General features: G+C 34.0%; 1 protein-coding gene across 2 annotated transcripts in view; it reads right to left on the bottom strand.

Moving 5' to 3' along the window:
* The window catches only part of LOC136043582 (cell division cycle and apoptosis regulator protein 1-like), a 67613-nt gene that overhangs the window by 6308 nt on the left and 42242 nt on the right, over nt 1-19063 (bottom strand). For both annotated transcript variants that reach the window (XM_065728490.1, XM_065728491.1), the window contains 5 exons: nt 15868-16047; nt 12243-12365; nt 9167-9322; nt 3750-4052; nt 1683-1812 (listed from right to left, as the gene is read on the bottom strand). In XM_065728490.1, coding sequence (XP_065584562.1) covers nt 1683-1812; nt 3750-4052; nt 9167-9322; nt 12243-12365; nt 15868-16047 — 892 coding nt within the window. The remainder of the gene's footprint in view (nt 1-1682; nt 1813-3749; nt 4053-9166; nt 9323-12242; nt 12366-15867; nt 16048-19063) is intronic.

Raw genomic sequence — 19063 nt, 5'->3', positions numbered from 1 at the left:
CCGTCTTTCGTTGACCAATCAAAATCGTGGGAGACTAGAAAAATAGCGTAATAAACATTTGAACCGGAGTTAAAATTTAACACAACGTTGAACTGTTAAGGTTTATGTTCATCGTGCAAGTTTTTGGTATGTTACCTGTCGTTTTAATTTGTCCACGTGAGAAAAATGATTTGCAATTCTTCAATAGCCGAAATTCGGCTTTGTCAATCTGACGGATTACATTTTTGAAATTTGTTTTACACCTTTTTATATTGAAAACCACGTAGAAAATCGGTGAAAAAGGTAACATTTTCCAATTTTTAAACAAATTTACATCGCTTCCAAGCAAAAAATCCACAATTCTGGCTCGGTGATTGAACAGATCTGAAGCTAAGAATCTCGACGATGTAAGCATCTTGTCATTTCTGTTGAAGAAACAGCTACGGCTCGCAACGTAATCGTACGTTTCAGAGAACCTACCTTAAAAATGAAATTACAGCGTTAGAATGAACCTTTCCACAAAATCTTACTTGAAACTGATAATTACCTCCAAGAGGAAGCAGAAAATTATGAATAATTAATTTGATAAATATAAACTTCACATTTCATAAAACTTTAATAAAAAAAAAATACCAAAAATTTTTGTAATTGTTAAAATTTCACTAGAACATTTGATTCCAAGTCCAACAATATTGTCAACTTAAAAACGGTTATTAAAATTTCCTTGCTCGTTACTTGCCGTGTGAACGGCTATTAAATTAATTCATCAGATAAGAATTTATTATCACTTCTTCCTTTAATTCCCATGTTTCCTCACTTTAGTAAAATTTATAACATACAAATAGTCCTTTCCACAGATTTTACTTTAAATTGACAGTCAATTTCAAGAAGAAGCAGAGCATGATTAATAATTGTGCTAAAAAGAATCTTTTATAAAAAAAAGATTCTTTTCATAAAAAGAATTTATATTAAATCTAGATTTAATATAAATTTTAAAATATTTTGGAAAACTTTAACAAAAAAAATGATCTTATGAGAGAGAAAGTCAACTTTGTAATTGATAAACTTCACAAGAGTATTTGATCTTAAGTCCAACATTAATGCTTCCCGACAACGATGGTCAAAAATGCCTTGCCCGTTATATGCCGTTTGAACAGGCATATTTTTGTGTCATAACATGCTCATATTAGCTCCAACTATTGTAGTGAATAAAAAAAATTATATTACATAAAAAGTAAAATTAGTATGGGCGTAAATGACCTTGAACAAGGTACTGAGGAGAAGGGGGTTGAGCTACGGAAGTTTTCCAGGAAGTTTCAAAGACAGGTTTTTCTAGCAGTGCCCTTTAGAATGCATGAGTGAATGAAAGATTTATGACTACTAATCTATAGATCTAATTTATTCATAGTTAATTCATATTGCTTTCCTTATGCGGTGCAACTAATACTTGGCATGGATTTCAAATAAGGAGGATCAATTATGAAAAAAAACACGTAAAAAACGGGAAATCTTTTTTTTTTTTTAAAGCGGCAATCCGAAGTTCCACAAAAAACATTAAATCAATACCAACTAAAGACGTTAACGAGCGCGACCCCCTACCCCCTCAAAAAAAAAATTGGTCAAAAACGAAGGAATATTTCCAGAGTATTTATTTATGGAAAATGACGGCGACATACCAAATTTAGAAAATGAGGGCGACTTACCGAATTTGGGAAGGGTTTCTTCCTCAGTAACTGGAACTTCAGCTTGACCCTCTTCGAGAATAGGCTTATCAGTGAGTCTTCGGTAATATAGATTGTTCTTACCAATCATTTTCGAGAGCAACTTTCTGACCTGAAATCCCACTAGTATTAATACTGTGCTGAAACAAACATGGAGGAAGACAGGAAAAGAGAGACAGAGAACGACAAAGAGAAGGGGGAGGGGAGAGGAAGAGAGATAAAATGAGAAAGGGGGCACGGAGAAAGGGAAACTCACTGAAATTCTAACCTACTGTACGACTGAAGACGTCTCAGCCACTGATAACTGAATGGATCAAATATAGAAAGTGGACATGCCTCGGCCATGTAACCTGCTTGCCCAAAACTCGACTAATGGAGGTCGTCCTTCAGTGGCAGCTGAGTGGTAACAGAAGAAGAGGACACCCCAAAAACACCCCACGATACTGCTACCGGGCTGACATCACAAAACTCAATGCTTCAATTCAAACCAAATAGGCGGATGTCTGGGTGGCCGCAGCGATGACTGACGATTCTTCTTAAATACCCTAAGTGCCTCTAAAGGCATAGGATTATCTAGTGTCTAAGATAAGCAACTCTAAGCCACATATGGGTAACACAATATCACACACTTTTGTTCTGTTCCAATGTGTTCAAAGCTATACCCCGTGAGGCTTCAACTGCCTTTAAATCCAGTCTATCTCTCACCTCATCAGGGGGGGTAATCTGCATTATGAGTGGCAAAAAAGCACACACTTTTGGTGACCTCTCATCCTCCATCCGTGAAGCAAATCCTAGCCATCTTATGAGCTACATCTATCCCAGGGTTATTTTAAATACTACCATTCAAACGAGTGTCTAAAGTTCTCCTTAGACATATCCTTTGGAAACATTTAGCAAAAGATTTGCAAAATAACGCAATTCTAAATAACAACTCTACATAACAAACAACAAACTAAAAAATATGTCAATATCACACAATTTTCTAGTGACGCTATAAATAACCACCGGGAACTTTCACTAAGAGATTGTCATTTTACAGAAAGAGCAAAACTAAAAGTTGACTAACATTGTAGACTAAACGAAAAATTTGCTATGCATAACAAATTTGCTTATGCAAAACACTTATGCATAACAACATTTTACTTTATACTTTTACAAGATCTCTAAAACTATTAATAGTCGACAAGAACAGAATAGACTTCAGGAAATAGAACATGGTTGATTTGATCACTAATCAGCGTTCAGGGATACAAAAGAAAAAAAAAAAAAAAAAACGCATTCAAGCGTTTTCAAAAGCTACAAGAAGTCTTCAGAAAGAGAGCCCTGAGAGAGATGCAAGGGGTACCCAAAGGTACCTGCCACACTCAAGCTCTAAGTAAAGGGTTACTAGCCTTTTGCGCAACCAGCCAGAAACAGCTTCAACAGCACTGTAATTTCCTTTATAGCAACTTGAGAACATACTGCAGGCTGTTATTCAAATGCCCAAAAATACAGTTTTTTTTCCTGAGAAACCGTATTTTTTGCTTCAATCGTATTAATTTTGATTCTTGAAAAGGACATTAGAACCTACAATTCCAAATCGAATGAACCCTATTCTAATTTTCTACGACCACTCCTTGTATACAAAATGACTGGAGGAAAAAAAACCGTATAGAAGCCACGTCATACTTTACTAAGAGCCATAATTTTATCATACTGATATAATTATTAGAAATACACCAAAAATTCATCTGAAAAGCAGATAAAAATAAGAGATGATCTAAATTCATGAAATTAACCAGACAAATCGAAACAAATAAAGCTGCAACCAGAGGATTAAAAGCATACTTTTTGAAGTCAAATAAATTAATTTTTAAATTGTAAAATCTTCGTATCTTCTGTTATTCAAAAAGAACAGAAATAATTTTATGCTACTGGAAGAAGTATATTTATGACGTTAATAAATTTAGCAAAACCAAAGCATATTTTTCAGAAAAAATTGCAGAATCTAAAATATAAAGATTAGAAGAAAATAAATATTTACAAACTAGAGCAAATAGAAAGTCTCACCTGAGCCCTTGACAGTCTTAGCCCAAGATTCAAAAGAATTTCTTCCATATCCTTTTCAATAATATACCCACACTGTTCTTGATCAAAGTATATAAAGGAGAAAAGCAGATGCTTATCAGCGGTGTAATATTTCGTTCTTTTCTTGGCACTCTCAGTGGCTGAGCTTGATCTAGAGGACGGCCTTTCGCTCTCTTTGAATATCGCCACTTCCGTTTTCTTGGGAGTTTCAGTCTCTTTGTTTGTTGTTTCCTTTTTCTTATTCTCCTCATCGTCAAGAGAATCAACGACAACGAATTTGGACAGCTATAAAATTGGTATAAATAAAAACCAAAATAAAAACAGAACGTTTCAACGTTATTTTCTTCACCGTTGAGTGCATCAACAACGACAAATTTGGACAGATAAGAAATTAAACCAAATAAAGGGAAGGAATACAGAAAAAAGTTTGGACATAAATAAAAATATTTGGATATAAAAATTTATATAAAATAAAACGTTATTAAAATAAAAAGGTTATTAAGCTCCAGCATTATTTTTTCTGTTTTTAATTTTTCTGGGAATTTGAAAGCCCAGTTAATTTGTTTTCACATCACATTCTCCTTATCTGTTCTGTAATAAATAAAACCTAAAATAAAAACGGAAGGTTTCAACGCTTCCAGGTTATTTTCTCCACCGTCGAGTGGAGAAACAACAAAGAACTTGGACAACCAAGGACTTTGAACCAAGTAAAAGATTTCGACTCCTTAAAAGTACCTCAATACCCTCAAAAGGGTTTGAAAACGTTTCAAACCATTTAAAGTACCAAGGGCAGTAAAAATTAAATCTCATTCATTAAATTGGTAGAATGAAAACTTTTGCACTATTTATGCATTCAAAATTAGGAAAATTTGGGAGCTCAATTTTTAATGAAAAGACCTCCATATGTAGTTGCGTAGTTTTAACACGTAGCTGGCACCAAGTTTAAAAATAAGGAACATGTGTGACAGATCAGCAGAAAATGAGTGAAAAAATGTATCAGCATGAAGTTCCAGATTGTATTACTTTCCTGATTGGCTATAACTTTCCTGAAAGCGAAAGACAAACTTTGCCATTAATAGGGAGAAAACTAGAAAAAAATTGATTGAAAGAGTAAAATAATTTAAGAATATAACCTAACATCTAGTAACCAAATGTACGTTTCATTTGAATAGCTAGAAACCTAAGCTACGCATTTACATGATCGTTTATAAAATTACTTAAGAATAAAAACATCAAATTATTAGTCAATTAAATTACCAACAACACACATTTTTGTAAAGAAAAAATGTCCTATTTTGTCACGTTTATCCTTTTAGTAACTTTAGTCACTTAACAACAGAGTTCGTATTTCCTTCTGATTCCAAAAATATCCCTTTTATTAATTAAACGAATTTTATTAATTTCATTAATTAAATTAATTATTTATTAATTAAATTTTTATTAATTATCCCTTTTATTAATTTATTTAAAAATTATCCTATTTTGTCATGTTTATCCTTTTAGTGTTTTAACTTTAGTCACTTAACAACAGAGTTCGTATTTCCTTCTGATTGCAAAAATATCCCTTTTATTACTTAATTTTCATTATATAAAACATAAATATTGAATTCAAATTTTTGCTTCTGAGACCATGATGAAAATCTCCCAGGCTTGATGCATTTTCAGTGTCATAAAAGCACATCGAAATATAAGTGCTACCCTTAGGGATATTTGCCCGGTTTGGCTCCAGTCCCGGTTTCATGAAAACAGGAAATAACTTATGATAACACACTGGGCAATCAAGACTGTCGGTGTTTGAATTATCAAAACGAAAAACATTGTCTAACTTACCAAATTAGTTTAAGCTTTATGTTTATCACAGGTCAGCTTGGCAACTATGGTTAAACTCTACACAAGACTTGCGATCTTCATAATTTTGTAACAACCAAAGAAAAATCTTAGTAATATTGGTTTTTAGGTACGCATAAACTTAAAATGGAGCCAGGAGGCAAAAAATAATTTTCGTTTTGATGTCCTTGGTACTTTAACATTTTCCAATAATTATTAGCTACTCCTATCTCTTCTGCTTTCTACATTTCGTATTTAGTAATAACCAGCATTCCACTAAATATCCTACAAGAAATCTTCTAAACCCTTCCAGGTGGCAACCCTACTAATTACTCATTATTATAGAATTAAGGGCTCAGCATAGTATCACTTTTGGCAATTTATGAGTATCAATACTACCTCAACGACGGTGGCACTCAACATGTGTCATATGTCCGTAAAGCAAATCAACATTTATGGATAGGCAAGACTGGCCAGAGTTTACACAATACCTGCTGATGACAGTGAATTTGTGCTCAAAACTTTTCAACTACACACAAAGAAATAGTGATCATAACAATAAAACAGGAAGTAAAACATAAACTTAACTATAAAACATTAAATTTGAGTTTAATATTGAGAATTAATGACTTAAGTATTACTTTTTGGGAATGGGGTACCCCTTAGAATGAATATCATTGTTCTCTTTACTTAATAATTTGTTGTGCCAAAGATGTAACCTGCAGTTTGATTATCAGATTACATTATTGCAGTATATGTAATTTACTACCCCCATCAGACAAGTTTTGTACTTCTCAACGTGACTATTAAAAATTGACATTTTTTGTCATTATTTTGTCATTAGATGGCATTATTTGCCACAAATTTTGGGCCTATTGCCAAAATTCCGTTTTGTATTTTCTCATTGTCAATAAATATTATCTTTCTAATACAGATGGGAGCTTTATCTTTGAACAATTATTGTAAATTTCTGATTTTTGTCGATTTATTATAAGCTTTTGATATATTTGACTAAGGAATTTTCTTACCATGTCTATTGAGGTGGAATCCCCGATTTTATTTGCGTTTGATTTTCCGATGATCCTATAACGTCACTGCTTGGAAGTCCAACGCAACAAAACCGGCCGTTAAAATATAGCTACCGAGCAGGAAACAGTAGTAAAATAAAGTGATAATTGAGCAACCCTTTCACTTGTTTCTAACCTCTATATACGGTAGAAGGGAACATATTTATACGCCGCTTCCAGTCAGGATGTAGGAGGGCCAAATCCAACCAGTGGTAACCAGAAGAGAGACGTCACAGTATATCAGAACCGACACACGGCAATGACATGCATTACCTGAAGACTTCACTTCAACCGGAATAGCAAGATATCTACACAGCTTCTCACTTCACTCTAAATTGATGACGATTCATGACTAACCTAGTTGCCTCTGATGTAATAGGCGGGTCGAAGCTAAGGTAACCCCCCTTAAATAGATTTTAGGATTCATTAACTACGCTATAGCTTGTTTAAAGGGCCTTGTTTCTCAATGTCATATAACAAGACTGTTCACAATCAAAGTTCTGGTTAGGAGTAGAGGAGTAGGCGCACATGTGTTTGTGTCAAGTGGTTTGGTGAATGAACCGCTGTAGGGGGCTCATGATGCCATGAGATTCTGGTTACCATTATATTCAACAGGTTGTCATATTCAATAGGTTGCCATTAAGTGATGATTTTGGTGAATGAACCGCTCTAGGTTGCTCATTATGCACAAAAAATTTAGCCAAGTCAATTACTTGAATAGAGTACGACGAATCAGAATTGGGTGATGGCAAAAATAATCTTTTTATACTCATCCAAAATATGCAATTATCCTTTATACATATGGATTTCAACGTTTTCAAGACATTAATTTAAAAATCATAGAGCACGGAACATGTAATATACATATAATAAGGTTATTGTTCGTTTTATTTTGTTTTAGTAATCATCCAGAAACTTTTGAACAAACGCAATAATAAACCCATTTCAAGAAAAATAACAACATAAACTACACAAGACTATATGTCTTGTGTAGTTTTGGATGGCGTCATGAATATCAAAATGGTCACCATTAAAACATATTCAAAACGATCATCATTGAAGAAAAAAGAACTGTCCCACTGTCGTGTCCAATCCAGATAAAATTTTCGAGCAAAAAAATATAAGTAGGTCAATTGCCAAAATAATATGGATCAATTTTGCAATGACGAAAATACATTTAAATAACAAGTTCAAGAGGTTTGATAAAAAATTTTGTTAGAAGCAGGAATTGAACCCCACACGATCACTCACCCAGACGAAGTCACACCTATAGTTACCACCGCTCTGCCAACCTGACATGTATACATGTAATATTTAACTACACCACACGATCACTCACCCGAACGACGTCACACCTGTAGTTACCACCACTCTCCCAACCTGACATAGATATTTGTAATATTTAACAATGAATTTATGAGAAAGTGTTTTTCTTCTTTTGCTTTCAGTCAGTTTGTGTGTGAACAAGAACAGAATCGACAAAACAAAACTACTTTCATCTCCCGTGGATATTTATTGAGTTGACAGTGCTGCATTCAGCAGACTTTTCAAAATAAACAAACGTTATTATGAAATATTTATAATTGTCCTGTGGTGGCGCGCAGTGGATTTGACCTTAGCTTGGTAATACGGGACCCAGAGATCGAATCACGCTGCAGGAATGCACTTCAGGGCCGACACAGGGACCTTAGTAGTCAAGAAGCGTCGTTAATTCTTAAATAATAAATATTTATAAATTTCTTAGAAAAAAGGAAAAACACTGAAATAAGCGGAGGAAAGGTTTAGCTGCAGACAAAACGTGTTATCTATACTTATTTTCAATATTATGCAGCAATAATTGTTTTCTTAACACGTTTCCTTCTCTATAGGTCCTATTTAGGCATAAATCGTAGTTTTTTGTATTTACTTTAATTTTCTGACCGATATTTGTTATAGATCTTTAACCAAGCTTTATGTTCTTCTTGGATTTTTTGTTCATGACACGGATTTTGAATCAAAACTTACCTTGCATGTGTGACCAATTATCAAGAGAGAAATCCATCCTATTAAGGTAAGTAAGCGGGTTCTTTATTAAAGGGGGGCAGGCAATTACACTTTCTGACAGACTTAATAGCCTTTAATGTACTCATAAAATACTAGTGTATTCAAAATAGTACCAACAACAACAAAATATAAATTATTTGTCCCTAAACCCTTCTTTAGTCTATAAATACCTGAAAACCATTATTTTAAGTTTTTTTACTTATAAATTTTGATAATTTTTTGGGCAGTTTCACATTTTCATCAGTGTTGCCACGTTGAGCCATAAAAACAAATAAGCAAAATTCTTTTTTCTTTAATTTGACAAACCTTTTCGTCCATAGAAATTCAACTATTAACAAAGCGTTGATTCGTAAAAATAACCCCCCTCCTTTTTTATTTTGTGTAAAAACATGCTAATAAGTAAGCTAGTTTTCTTATAATTACTAAGAATTTTGAAAACATAATGAGACAGAGCTGACTTACCATATCTTCGTCCATGGCTTCTTCAACCGGTATTTCATCAAGGATTTTGATTTCTGCAATTTCAGGCTCAGCCTTTTCAGCGGCTGCAGCAGCAGCAGCTGCTGCTGCTTTTTCTGCTTCTTTCTTCTCCTCAGCCTCTTTTTCCATTTTTCTTTGCTAGAGAATAAAATACAAGTTCAACAAATTACTTAGAAGAAAGACTTTAATGAGATACAAACAAAATTCATATATTCGTCAGATAGCATTTAGAAGCTAAATAAGAAAAACCTAACTGTAAACTTAGTTTAAGTTTAAGCATAAAAACACGATAGCCTACACAGGTAATATGAACCTTAAAGGGATCCTTTTCTTAATTCTTTTGCTGGTAGAACTAAGACTATAATATACCATTCGATTCAAAATCCGATATCTCATAGTCATTTATTCCATATGTCTAGATTTATTATGATCAAAATCTGATCAGCTCAAAAATTTAGGAATCTTTTGGTTCAGCCATTTTTGATGTAAATATACCTTTGCAAATACTACCAGTGGATAAGGCCCGTTTTAGGACGGGCCTTGTCCCGTCCTAAATATAACGTTTATTATAACGTTATAAACGTTTATAATAATATATAACGTTTTGAAGTGTCATAGGGTGTCGCGAATTCTAGCAGTAAGAGTGACGATGTACAGCTTCCATTAGATGGGTAGATTCAACTTATTTATGTAAAAAAAAAAATCCAAGTTATATACTTATTGCCAAGTTTTTATTTATTGCCAAGCTATATGCTATATGCCAAGTTTTTTCTTAAATTGCCACTTTGAATTAGAAACATACATGTTGTGAAAAAATAGTCTCACGGAACCAGTTCAGCGGGTAAAAGATCGGCGTGATCGGTTTGCGGCGGGCTTGGATGCTAATTATACTTTAAACCTTGCTATGGTGTAATTTAGTTTGTGGTGCCTCATGTGTTGTGTATGTTGTTTATAATATTAGGTTATGTGGAAGATAAAAATTTGAAAAATAAATAATTCGAAGATGCATTCCACCGAAGTTTTTAGTTCACTGCTAAGCAATACGACCGAAAATACCAGTAAAGGAAAGCTCGTGCATAATACTACTACTGAAGACTGATAGGTTGAAGAAAAGAACAACTTACAATAATCTTCTTTATGAATCTGAAATATTTCTTCTCATATCAGGTACATTAGGCTATTCCTCAAGGACAATGAAAACCCTCTCTTTTAGCCCCAGGCAAGATTTATACGCAACTTCCTAAAATGAAATGCCATATTCCCAGCCTAAGCTTAGCACTTCCATTAGTTACATATAGGTTAGACCCTTAACAATCTCTTACCTTACCATTTAGACCCTTATCTCATCATAGGTAAAACATAGGTTAGACCCTTACCAATTTCTTTCCAATAAATGAAAAAGCCATATGGACACAACTGCTCCTCGTCTAACCCCCTCTACTATAGATACCCTCTCCAATGCCTCCATCAAGTTCTAACTTCCTTCCAAGTACCAAGGACAGTGAAAGTGAAATCCGAGGGTTGAATCGTTTAGCAAACATTAACACAACGAAATATACCTTGAAAATTTTTTAAAAATTCTACAATTTAGTTTTTAATGAGAAAGACCTCCACACGCACGTAAGCAGGGCCTAAGACAAGAAAAAGGAAAAATAATGACGGTATCAAGAACACTTACAACTAAAATGTTCCGGTGGACGACTACATGTCAAATAAATAAATAGTAAACACATAAATAGAATTATAAATCTTTACAAATCCTTTTTTTCTTTTCTTTTCTTTTTTACAAACTAGTTTTTATTAGAAGAAGGAGATAAAGATAGCAGTTAAAAAGAAAAAGTAAAAAAAAAAAAATAACTAAGACGGCACTAGACCCTTACGGTCCGAACCGGCGGTGCTGATCTCCGTTTCATGGCCCTTCAGCCAGGAAGTGCAATGGGGGGTTGGGGGCCAACCATCCTGTGCTTTCACACACCCTTCCTGCTTACCATCCCGAGATTTCTCCAGGTACCCATTTAGAGCTGGGTCGACTCTGGCTGAGCTTACAGAGTCACGCCACTGACCCCCGTCCAGACATATGACATAGCAGTTAGAATCCACACTACTAGAAGATCAGAGTGGGTTAGAGCAAGTGAGTTAGAGTTCAAACTGGGTGACAGCCGTTGGAATTAACAACAGCCAGAAAAGCCAAAAAACTTGTTCAGGATGGATTATTATGTTTGTTAAGTCAATGACGAGGAAATCTGTGAACAGTGAATAACAGAGTAGCAGCAGAACAGAGTCAGAAGCAGAAGAAGAAGATAAAGAAAGCAGTTAGAATCCACACTACTAGAAGATCAGAGTGGGTTAGAGCAAGTGAGTAAGAGTTCAAACTTTGTGACAACCGTTGGAATTAACAAAAGCCAGAAAAGCAAGAAAAGTTGTTCATGATGGATTTTAGTCGTTATGTTTGTTAAGTCAAGAGAAGATAACGAGGAAATCTGTGAACAGTGAATAACAAAGAAAATACAAGTGGTTATTTCGGCTACATATGCAACAGCCATTTTCAGCGGAATATGATACAAAGCAAATAAAAAGCAAAACAAACTTAGTCAAAAAATCTAATCGATAAAATAAATTTTAAAAATAAAACCATAAAATAAATTGTGAGAAAGACAAAATTGAAAATTTTTCTATTTTAGGTGTAAAATATATTTCATAGATGAGATATTTTGAGTAAATATGATTTCTTCTTGCCAGTTATATTTTTTATTTTGATGAATGATTGCTGTTGCATATATAGCTAAAATATCTCCTTGTATTTACTGCGTTATTCACTGTCTTCACATATTTCCTCGTTAAATTCTTTTGTTTTGTGTGATGGAAAGGCAATATGGCCTTTGCCAGTATTTGCTTTCTAAAATCCTCATTTCTGCATAGCTTCCTATCCTATCATGGCCAAAAAATAGTATGTTAGTAAATCTGATTTTTGGCGAAAAATAATACAGGCACCAGCGAAGTGCTCAGATCGAATTGGGATAACACTAATAAGAAAATCCAAGCATAAAGAATATATTACCTTTCTCTCTTCCTCAATCATATTTGGACACTTGCGAAGAGCCTGGTATATTTCAAAGCCACAGTCACGCATCATCATTTCTTCAAACACATGGGCGAACAGATACACTTCGAAGCTATGCTCCTATTAAAAACGACAAACATTATTACCCTTGACAAGAATGCTCAAGGTCTCAGGTCCTTCAGCGCCCGAGTATTTAACACCAAGTCTCTTAAAATATCATCATTTCCTTTTTTTTTGCGCGAGAGAATTAAACCCAAAATTTTTCCTTTTCTTATTACTAAAATTAGAACTCATATTTTTTTTTAAGTTCTAAATAAACCAGAAAAGAAAAATTTGAAAACTGGCACGAACTTCCTATCTATACCCGATCTGAAAATAAATCTGACTAAAGGCTAATTTGAGGAATATATATCGCTTCTATCTAACTCGTCTCGCCAGTTTTATGCGATTTCAGCGGTTACACTAGTTTAGTACCATGTATTTCTTTTTTGCAATTTTTTTTTATCCTGTGTGAGACAGGTAAAAAATCCTTCTGGCGCAAAACTGGCACAAACTTCCTATCTAAACCCGATCTGAAAATAAATCTGGCTAAAAACTAATTTCAGGAATATATATCGGTGCTATCTAACTCATCTCGCCAGTTTTATGCTATTTCAGCGGTTACACCAGTGACTTTTCACCAGTTTAGTACCATGTATTTCTTTTTTGCATTTTTTTTTTATCCTGGGTGAGACAAGTAAAAATTCTTCTGGCACAAAACTGGCACAAACTTCCTATCTAAACCCGATCTGAAAATAAATCTGGCTAAAAACTAATTTCAGGAATATATATCGGTGCTATCTAACTCATCTCGCCAGTTTTATGCTATTTCAGCGGTTACACCAGTGACTTTTCACCAGTTTAGTACCATGTATTTCTTTTTTGCATTTTTTTTTTATCCTGGGTGAGACAAGTAAAAATTCTTCTGGCACAAAACTGGCACAAACTTCCTATCTAAACCCAATCTGAAAATAAATCTGACTAAAAGTTAATTTGAGGAATATACATCGGTGCTATCTAACTCATCTCGCCAGTTATATGCTGTTTCAGCGGTTACATGAGTAATTTTTCACCAGTTTAGTACCATATATTTCTTTTTTGCATTTTTTTTATGCTGGGTGAGACAGGTAAAAAATTCTTCTTCGGTTATTCATTTCTCGTTTCCTTCTTTTAAATTTTCAAAATTTCTATAAATAGCTTTATAGATTTATAGATATAAAGGGCAAGATTTCTATAAAGGGCTTTGATTCAATACAAATTTCATTCAGACATAGGGTAAATGAAACACAAAAACAGAGCACACAATACATCTTCCAAAATTTGCCTTGATTGGCTTTGATCAACAGTTCGTGGCAACGAATTGTAAGTAAGGAGCGACTCAGCTCAATAGTAACCGAAACTCTAAAAAACGGAATTTTGATAGCAATCGATACATAAAAGGAAATAAATTTTTACGCTGATTTCCAAAAAAAAAGGTTTCATCAAGTTCAGTCTTACCCATCAAAAGTTACGAGCCTGGGAAAATTTGTCTGATTTTCAAAAAAGGGGGAAATGCCCCCTAAAGGTCACAGAATCTTAGTGAAAATCCTACCATCAGGTTCAGCGTATCAGAGGACCCTACTGTAGAGGTTTCAAATCTATAAAATTCTGGAATTCTGTATTTTTTTGCCAGAAGTTATGTTAGAGGATCTTTCAATGCAGGAAGGGGATTTTCCTTGAAGAGGGCACCGGATTTCCCAGCATTATTAAAAAACAATCAGAAATTAAACAAAAAAACGAGTTTTTCAAATAAAGTAAGGAGCAACATTAAAACTTTAAACGAACAGAAATTATTACGCATATGAGAGGGTTCGCCCCCTCGTCAATACCTCGCTCTTTACACCAATATTTTTTAGTAATTTCGAAATAGCTATTTATTAAACAGCCTTTGTGATTCAAGGGTCCTACTTAAAAAATTGGAACAAAATTCGAACTCTAGCATAAAGAGCGAAGGACTGACGAAGGAGGTGAATCCCCTCATATACGTAATAATTTTTGTTCGTTTCAAGTTTTAATGTTGCTCTTTGCTTTCAGTTGAAAAAACTTGTTTTCATTTTATCTCATTTCCATTAAAATCACTTAGCCTTTGTATCACACTAAACATCTTAACCCCCCCCCCCCTTCCCTCCAAAAAAGACAATGAGAGATAAGTTACATACTATATCTTGCTTATATGACAGACACAATATCCAAACTCTGTCCCCATTATTAAGCTAATTTTTTTTAGAAAACAAAAATTTTAGTCGCTTGTAGTCAATTTAATTTTTTACAATTTATTTGGTTTAGTTGGTCAATTTAGTTAGAAAATTAATCAATACTACTGAAATTAAATTATTCTATGTACTGACATTTTACATGCTATTTGTACAGTGAATTACCAAAATTACATGCTTGTTATTATTACTATCTGGAAAACAGTTTGTGATAGAAGACGGGGAGTCAGGAAATTTTCTTTTATCGTTTGTGTTTTTGTTTTCCATTTTCGTTGTATCTTTTCTTTTATTTTAGTATGTTTTCAGTTTATAGAGGCTTACGGAAGTGAAGCTGACATACTCGGACTTTTATCATAATTATTAATGAAAAACAGATGTTGTTTTTTCTATGAAATTTTATTTTATTTCAAAATTTTATTTTTTTTATTTGAAATATAAGACCCGTTCTTCGATATGTTCATTTCGTTTTATTTGTAGATGGATAGGCAGCCTACTCTAAGAAATTATTTCCTTACAGAAGACGGCAGCATTTTTTTTTTTTTTTTTTTTTTTTTTTTTTTTTTTTTTTTTTTTTTTTTTTTTTTTTTTTTTTTTTTTTACGGATAAATCAATCTTTTATAAAAACAAAAATGCTCTCTCTCATTAACATTATCTCTGAAAAAATAATAAAGCAACTATAGATCAAGATTGAAAAAAACTTTAAAAACACATCAAATAGATTTATAAGTCATGTAGCGAAGACTCAAGGGAACACCCATCTTTAACATATTTTCAGCTGAAGAACTCATGCTTGAATGTATAATTCTATCATTTCTCCGAGAGTTGAGGATTTTCAACAGATAAATCAATCATTTATAAAAACAAATGATAAAAATGCTCTATCCCATTAGCAATATCTCTATAAAAAATTGTAACAATAGATGAACATTAAAAAAAAAAAAAAACAAAAAAACAATGTTAATCAATTTTTGAGTAAACCAGTGTGCTCAGCACCCAAACAAATAAAAAAAAAAAGAATCTGAATATCCTACAATATTGGAAATATCTGAATTTTTCCAAATTTCCATAGCTAAATTACAGATAGTAAAACAAGGACATGATGTGGATAATGTACGGATAGTAATAGAGATGTATAGCGAACTAAATAACGAATACTGAAGGTGGCCCACTTGCTGTCTTGATATTGACAAAAATATTGGCGCTTCTACAACCATACAAGTGCCACTAACAATTATATTTTAAGACATTAAATTATCAAATTAAACCAGTGAATGTGAAATAAAACCAAAACTATGTATTTTTTTTACAACTTCATTTAAAGCGTAACTTACCTTGACTTCACCCTTATGGGGTTGTAACGTAAGAAGGGATCTTAGGGATAAAACAGCGCAGTCAAATTCTCCTTTCTTGGCAACTCGAGATGGATGAACAATAATTGCAGGATTCTCCTTTGAAATGGTGTAAATTCGCTCCAAGTGTTTTTTCTGCTTTTCATCAATAGCATTGGGGGTCTACAAAAATTAAAGGCATATTAATTGAAAATACAACAATAGAACTAGAAAATAAAAGTAAGATCTAAAGTAAACTAGGAACACCTAGATAGGTGTAGCAAAACGAAACAAAAGATTAAGTAAAAAAAAAAAAAGTGTAATCACCAGGTTTTAGACATAACAAAAAGATTTAGAGGTTGAACAAAATCGTATTTGTTTTTAATCGTATTTTAGCAACAGTTCGTGAGCGTTTTAAATTGAAGATGATTTAACTGTCTTACCACTACAACTAAACCCTCCGACTACTGAAAAGTTTGACTTGACGAGAATTTTTAATGATTTAAAAGCTGAATTAGGGAAGGTAAAACTGACGGTCAGCGAAACTAAGAGCTTTAATTCTTTTATGACTTTTTAAAGTCATATATGACTTAGACTTTAAGTCATATAAGTCATATATGACTAAGAGCTTTAAGTCTTATATGATTTTTTCCTTCCTAAAGGTTGACAGGCACTCTTCTATCTCCCTACAGCCGATAGAGAAAACTGCTAAAATACTTGGAGTACTTTAGGAAGAAGATTTAAAATGGAATTCGCACGTTGACTATCTGACTAAAAAAGGCACCTCACTTTTACAATCTTTTTCCAACTGAAGAGATTTGGTATGCCAACTGCGGTTTTGAAATCTGTATAGTGCAGCTATGTTAGACCTTCTCTTGAGTATGCGTGTCCAGCTTGGCATCCGGGTTTGGCGAAAGATCAATAAGATAGACTTGAGAAGATACAAAAAAGAGCTGTCTCTTTTTTAGAGATTACAAAAAAGAGATCATGGTATGAGCTCTTGCAAAATTCTAGGAATCAATAGATTGCTTTAAAAGGAAAATCAGAGGCTTAATGCCCGGGATTTAAAATAAGAGCTCTGAGCCAAGAGGTCCTTCTAAAGTTTAAAAAAAAAACTCAATTTTTCTAATTTTTCTTCTCCCTTCAGCCCTCCAGATGGTCGAATCGGGCAAAACGACTTTATCAAGTCAATTTGTGCAGCTCCCTGACACGCCTACCAATTTTCATCTTATTCTTCCCATCAAGTTTCATCCCAATTTCTCCACTCTAAACGTTTTTCAGGATTTCCGGTTTTCAAGATTTCTGTTCCCCCCCCCCTCCCAACCCTCTATGTCCCCGGATCCGATTCGAATTGAAAATGGAGCAACTGAGACACAAGATTCTTCTATACATCAAGTTTCATTAAACCCATTCGTAAGATACCTTGATTTTCACGTTGTCCAAGAATTCCAATTTCTCCCTCCAACTCTCCCCAATGTCACTGGATCTAGTCGAGATTTAAAGTAAGAGTTCTAAAGCACAAGATCCTTCTAATATCAAATTTCATTAAGATCTGATCACCCGTTCGTAAGTTACAAATACCTCATTTTTTCTAATTTTTCCGAAATACTCTCCCCCCCCCCAACTCCACCAAAGAGAGCGGATCCGATCCCGTTATATCATTCACGTATCTTGGACTAGTACTTATTCTTCCCACCAAGTTCCCTCCTGATCTCTCCGCTTAAGCGTTTTCCAAAATTTCCGGTTCCCAGCCTCCAATGACACTGAATCCGGTCGGGATTTAAAATAAGAGATCTGAGTTACGAAGTCCTTCTAAATACGAAATTTCATTAAGATCCAATTACTCCTTCGTAAGTTAAAAATACTTCGTTTTTTCTATTTTTTTAGAATTAACCACCACCACCCCAACTCCCCCAAAGAGAGCTCGTTCCGGTTATGGGAATAACGTATCTAGGACTTGTGCTTATTTTTTCAACCAAGTTTCATCCCGATCCCTCCACTCTAAGCGTTATCCAAGATTTTTGGTTCCCCCCCCCCCCCAACTCCCCCTAATGTCACCGGGTCCGGTCGGGATTTAAAATAAGAGCTCTGAGACACGATATCCTTCCAAACATGAAATTTCATTGAGATCCGATCACTCCTTCGTAAGTTAAAAATACCTCATTTTTTCAAATTTTTCAAAACTAACCCTCCCCCCAGCTCCCCCAAAGAGAGTGGATCTCTTCAGGTTATATCAATCACGTATCTAGGACTAATGATTATTTTTCCCACCAAGTTTCATCCCGAACCCTCCGTTCTAAGCGTTTTCCAAGACTTTAGGCCCCCCCTCAACTCCCCCAATGTCACCGGATCCGGTCGGGATTTCAAATAAGAGCTCTGAGACACGATATCCTTCCAAACATCAAATTTCATGAAGATCAGATCACCTTTTCGTAAGTTAAAAATACTTCATTTTTTCTAATGTTTCCGATTTAACCGTCCCCCTATTCCCCCCCCCCCCCTTCCCAGGTGGTCAAATCGGGAAAACGACAATTTTTAATTTAATCTGGTCTGGTGCCTGATACGCCTGCCAAATTTCACCGTCCTAGTTTACCTGAAAGTGTCTAAAGTAGCAAAACCGGGACAGACAGACAGTCGATATATTGACCGAATTTGCGATCGCTATATGTCACTTGGTAGATACCAGGTGATATAAAAAACGCATCTTTAAATACGATTAATGTACTCTGTCAATATAGGTGCATAAAGGTCTGAAAGGAAAGGGGGGCAGAGTACATTCCTAATCGCTGGGGAGAGTGTTGAAATAAGAAAAAAATTATATTTTCAGGTTCTTATTTAAAAAAATTTCCAGGTGAGCTTTTTGGCACCCGTCCGGAATGAGGGAGGACATTCTCTCCCTTGTTGTCGCATAGTTGAAGTCATGTATATATACTACTATTACTACTAATATCTATATACTCTAATATCTAATGTATTTTAGTATACATAGCATCTTTACATTTTATACATAATTCTACTTTCTCGTCATAATATTATATAAACTGTTTTTTAAATTTAGATTTTTGCTTCTTCACTTGGAAAAAATAGAAATCTATCTGCTCTAGAATGTATCTTTTAAGTTTTTATTTTTAAATCTAGAAAAGTTTGTGATTTCACTTAGCTTCTTTATTGAAAAGGATTTTTTTTTTTTTTACCCTAA

This window comes from Artemia franciscana, unplaced genomic scaffold (genome assembly GCF_032884065.1).
Source record: "Artemia franciscana unplaced genomic scaffold, ASM3288406v1 Scaffold_740, whole genome shotgun sequence".
Classification (NCBI taxonomy): domain Eukaryota; kingdom Metazoa; phylum Arthropoda; class Branchiopoda; order Anostraca; family Artemiidae; genus Artemia; species Artemia franciscana.
Note: the sequence above shows the minus strand (reverse complement) of the source record. Positions and strands in the feature narration are given on the sequence as shown.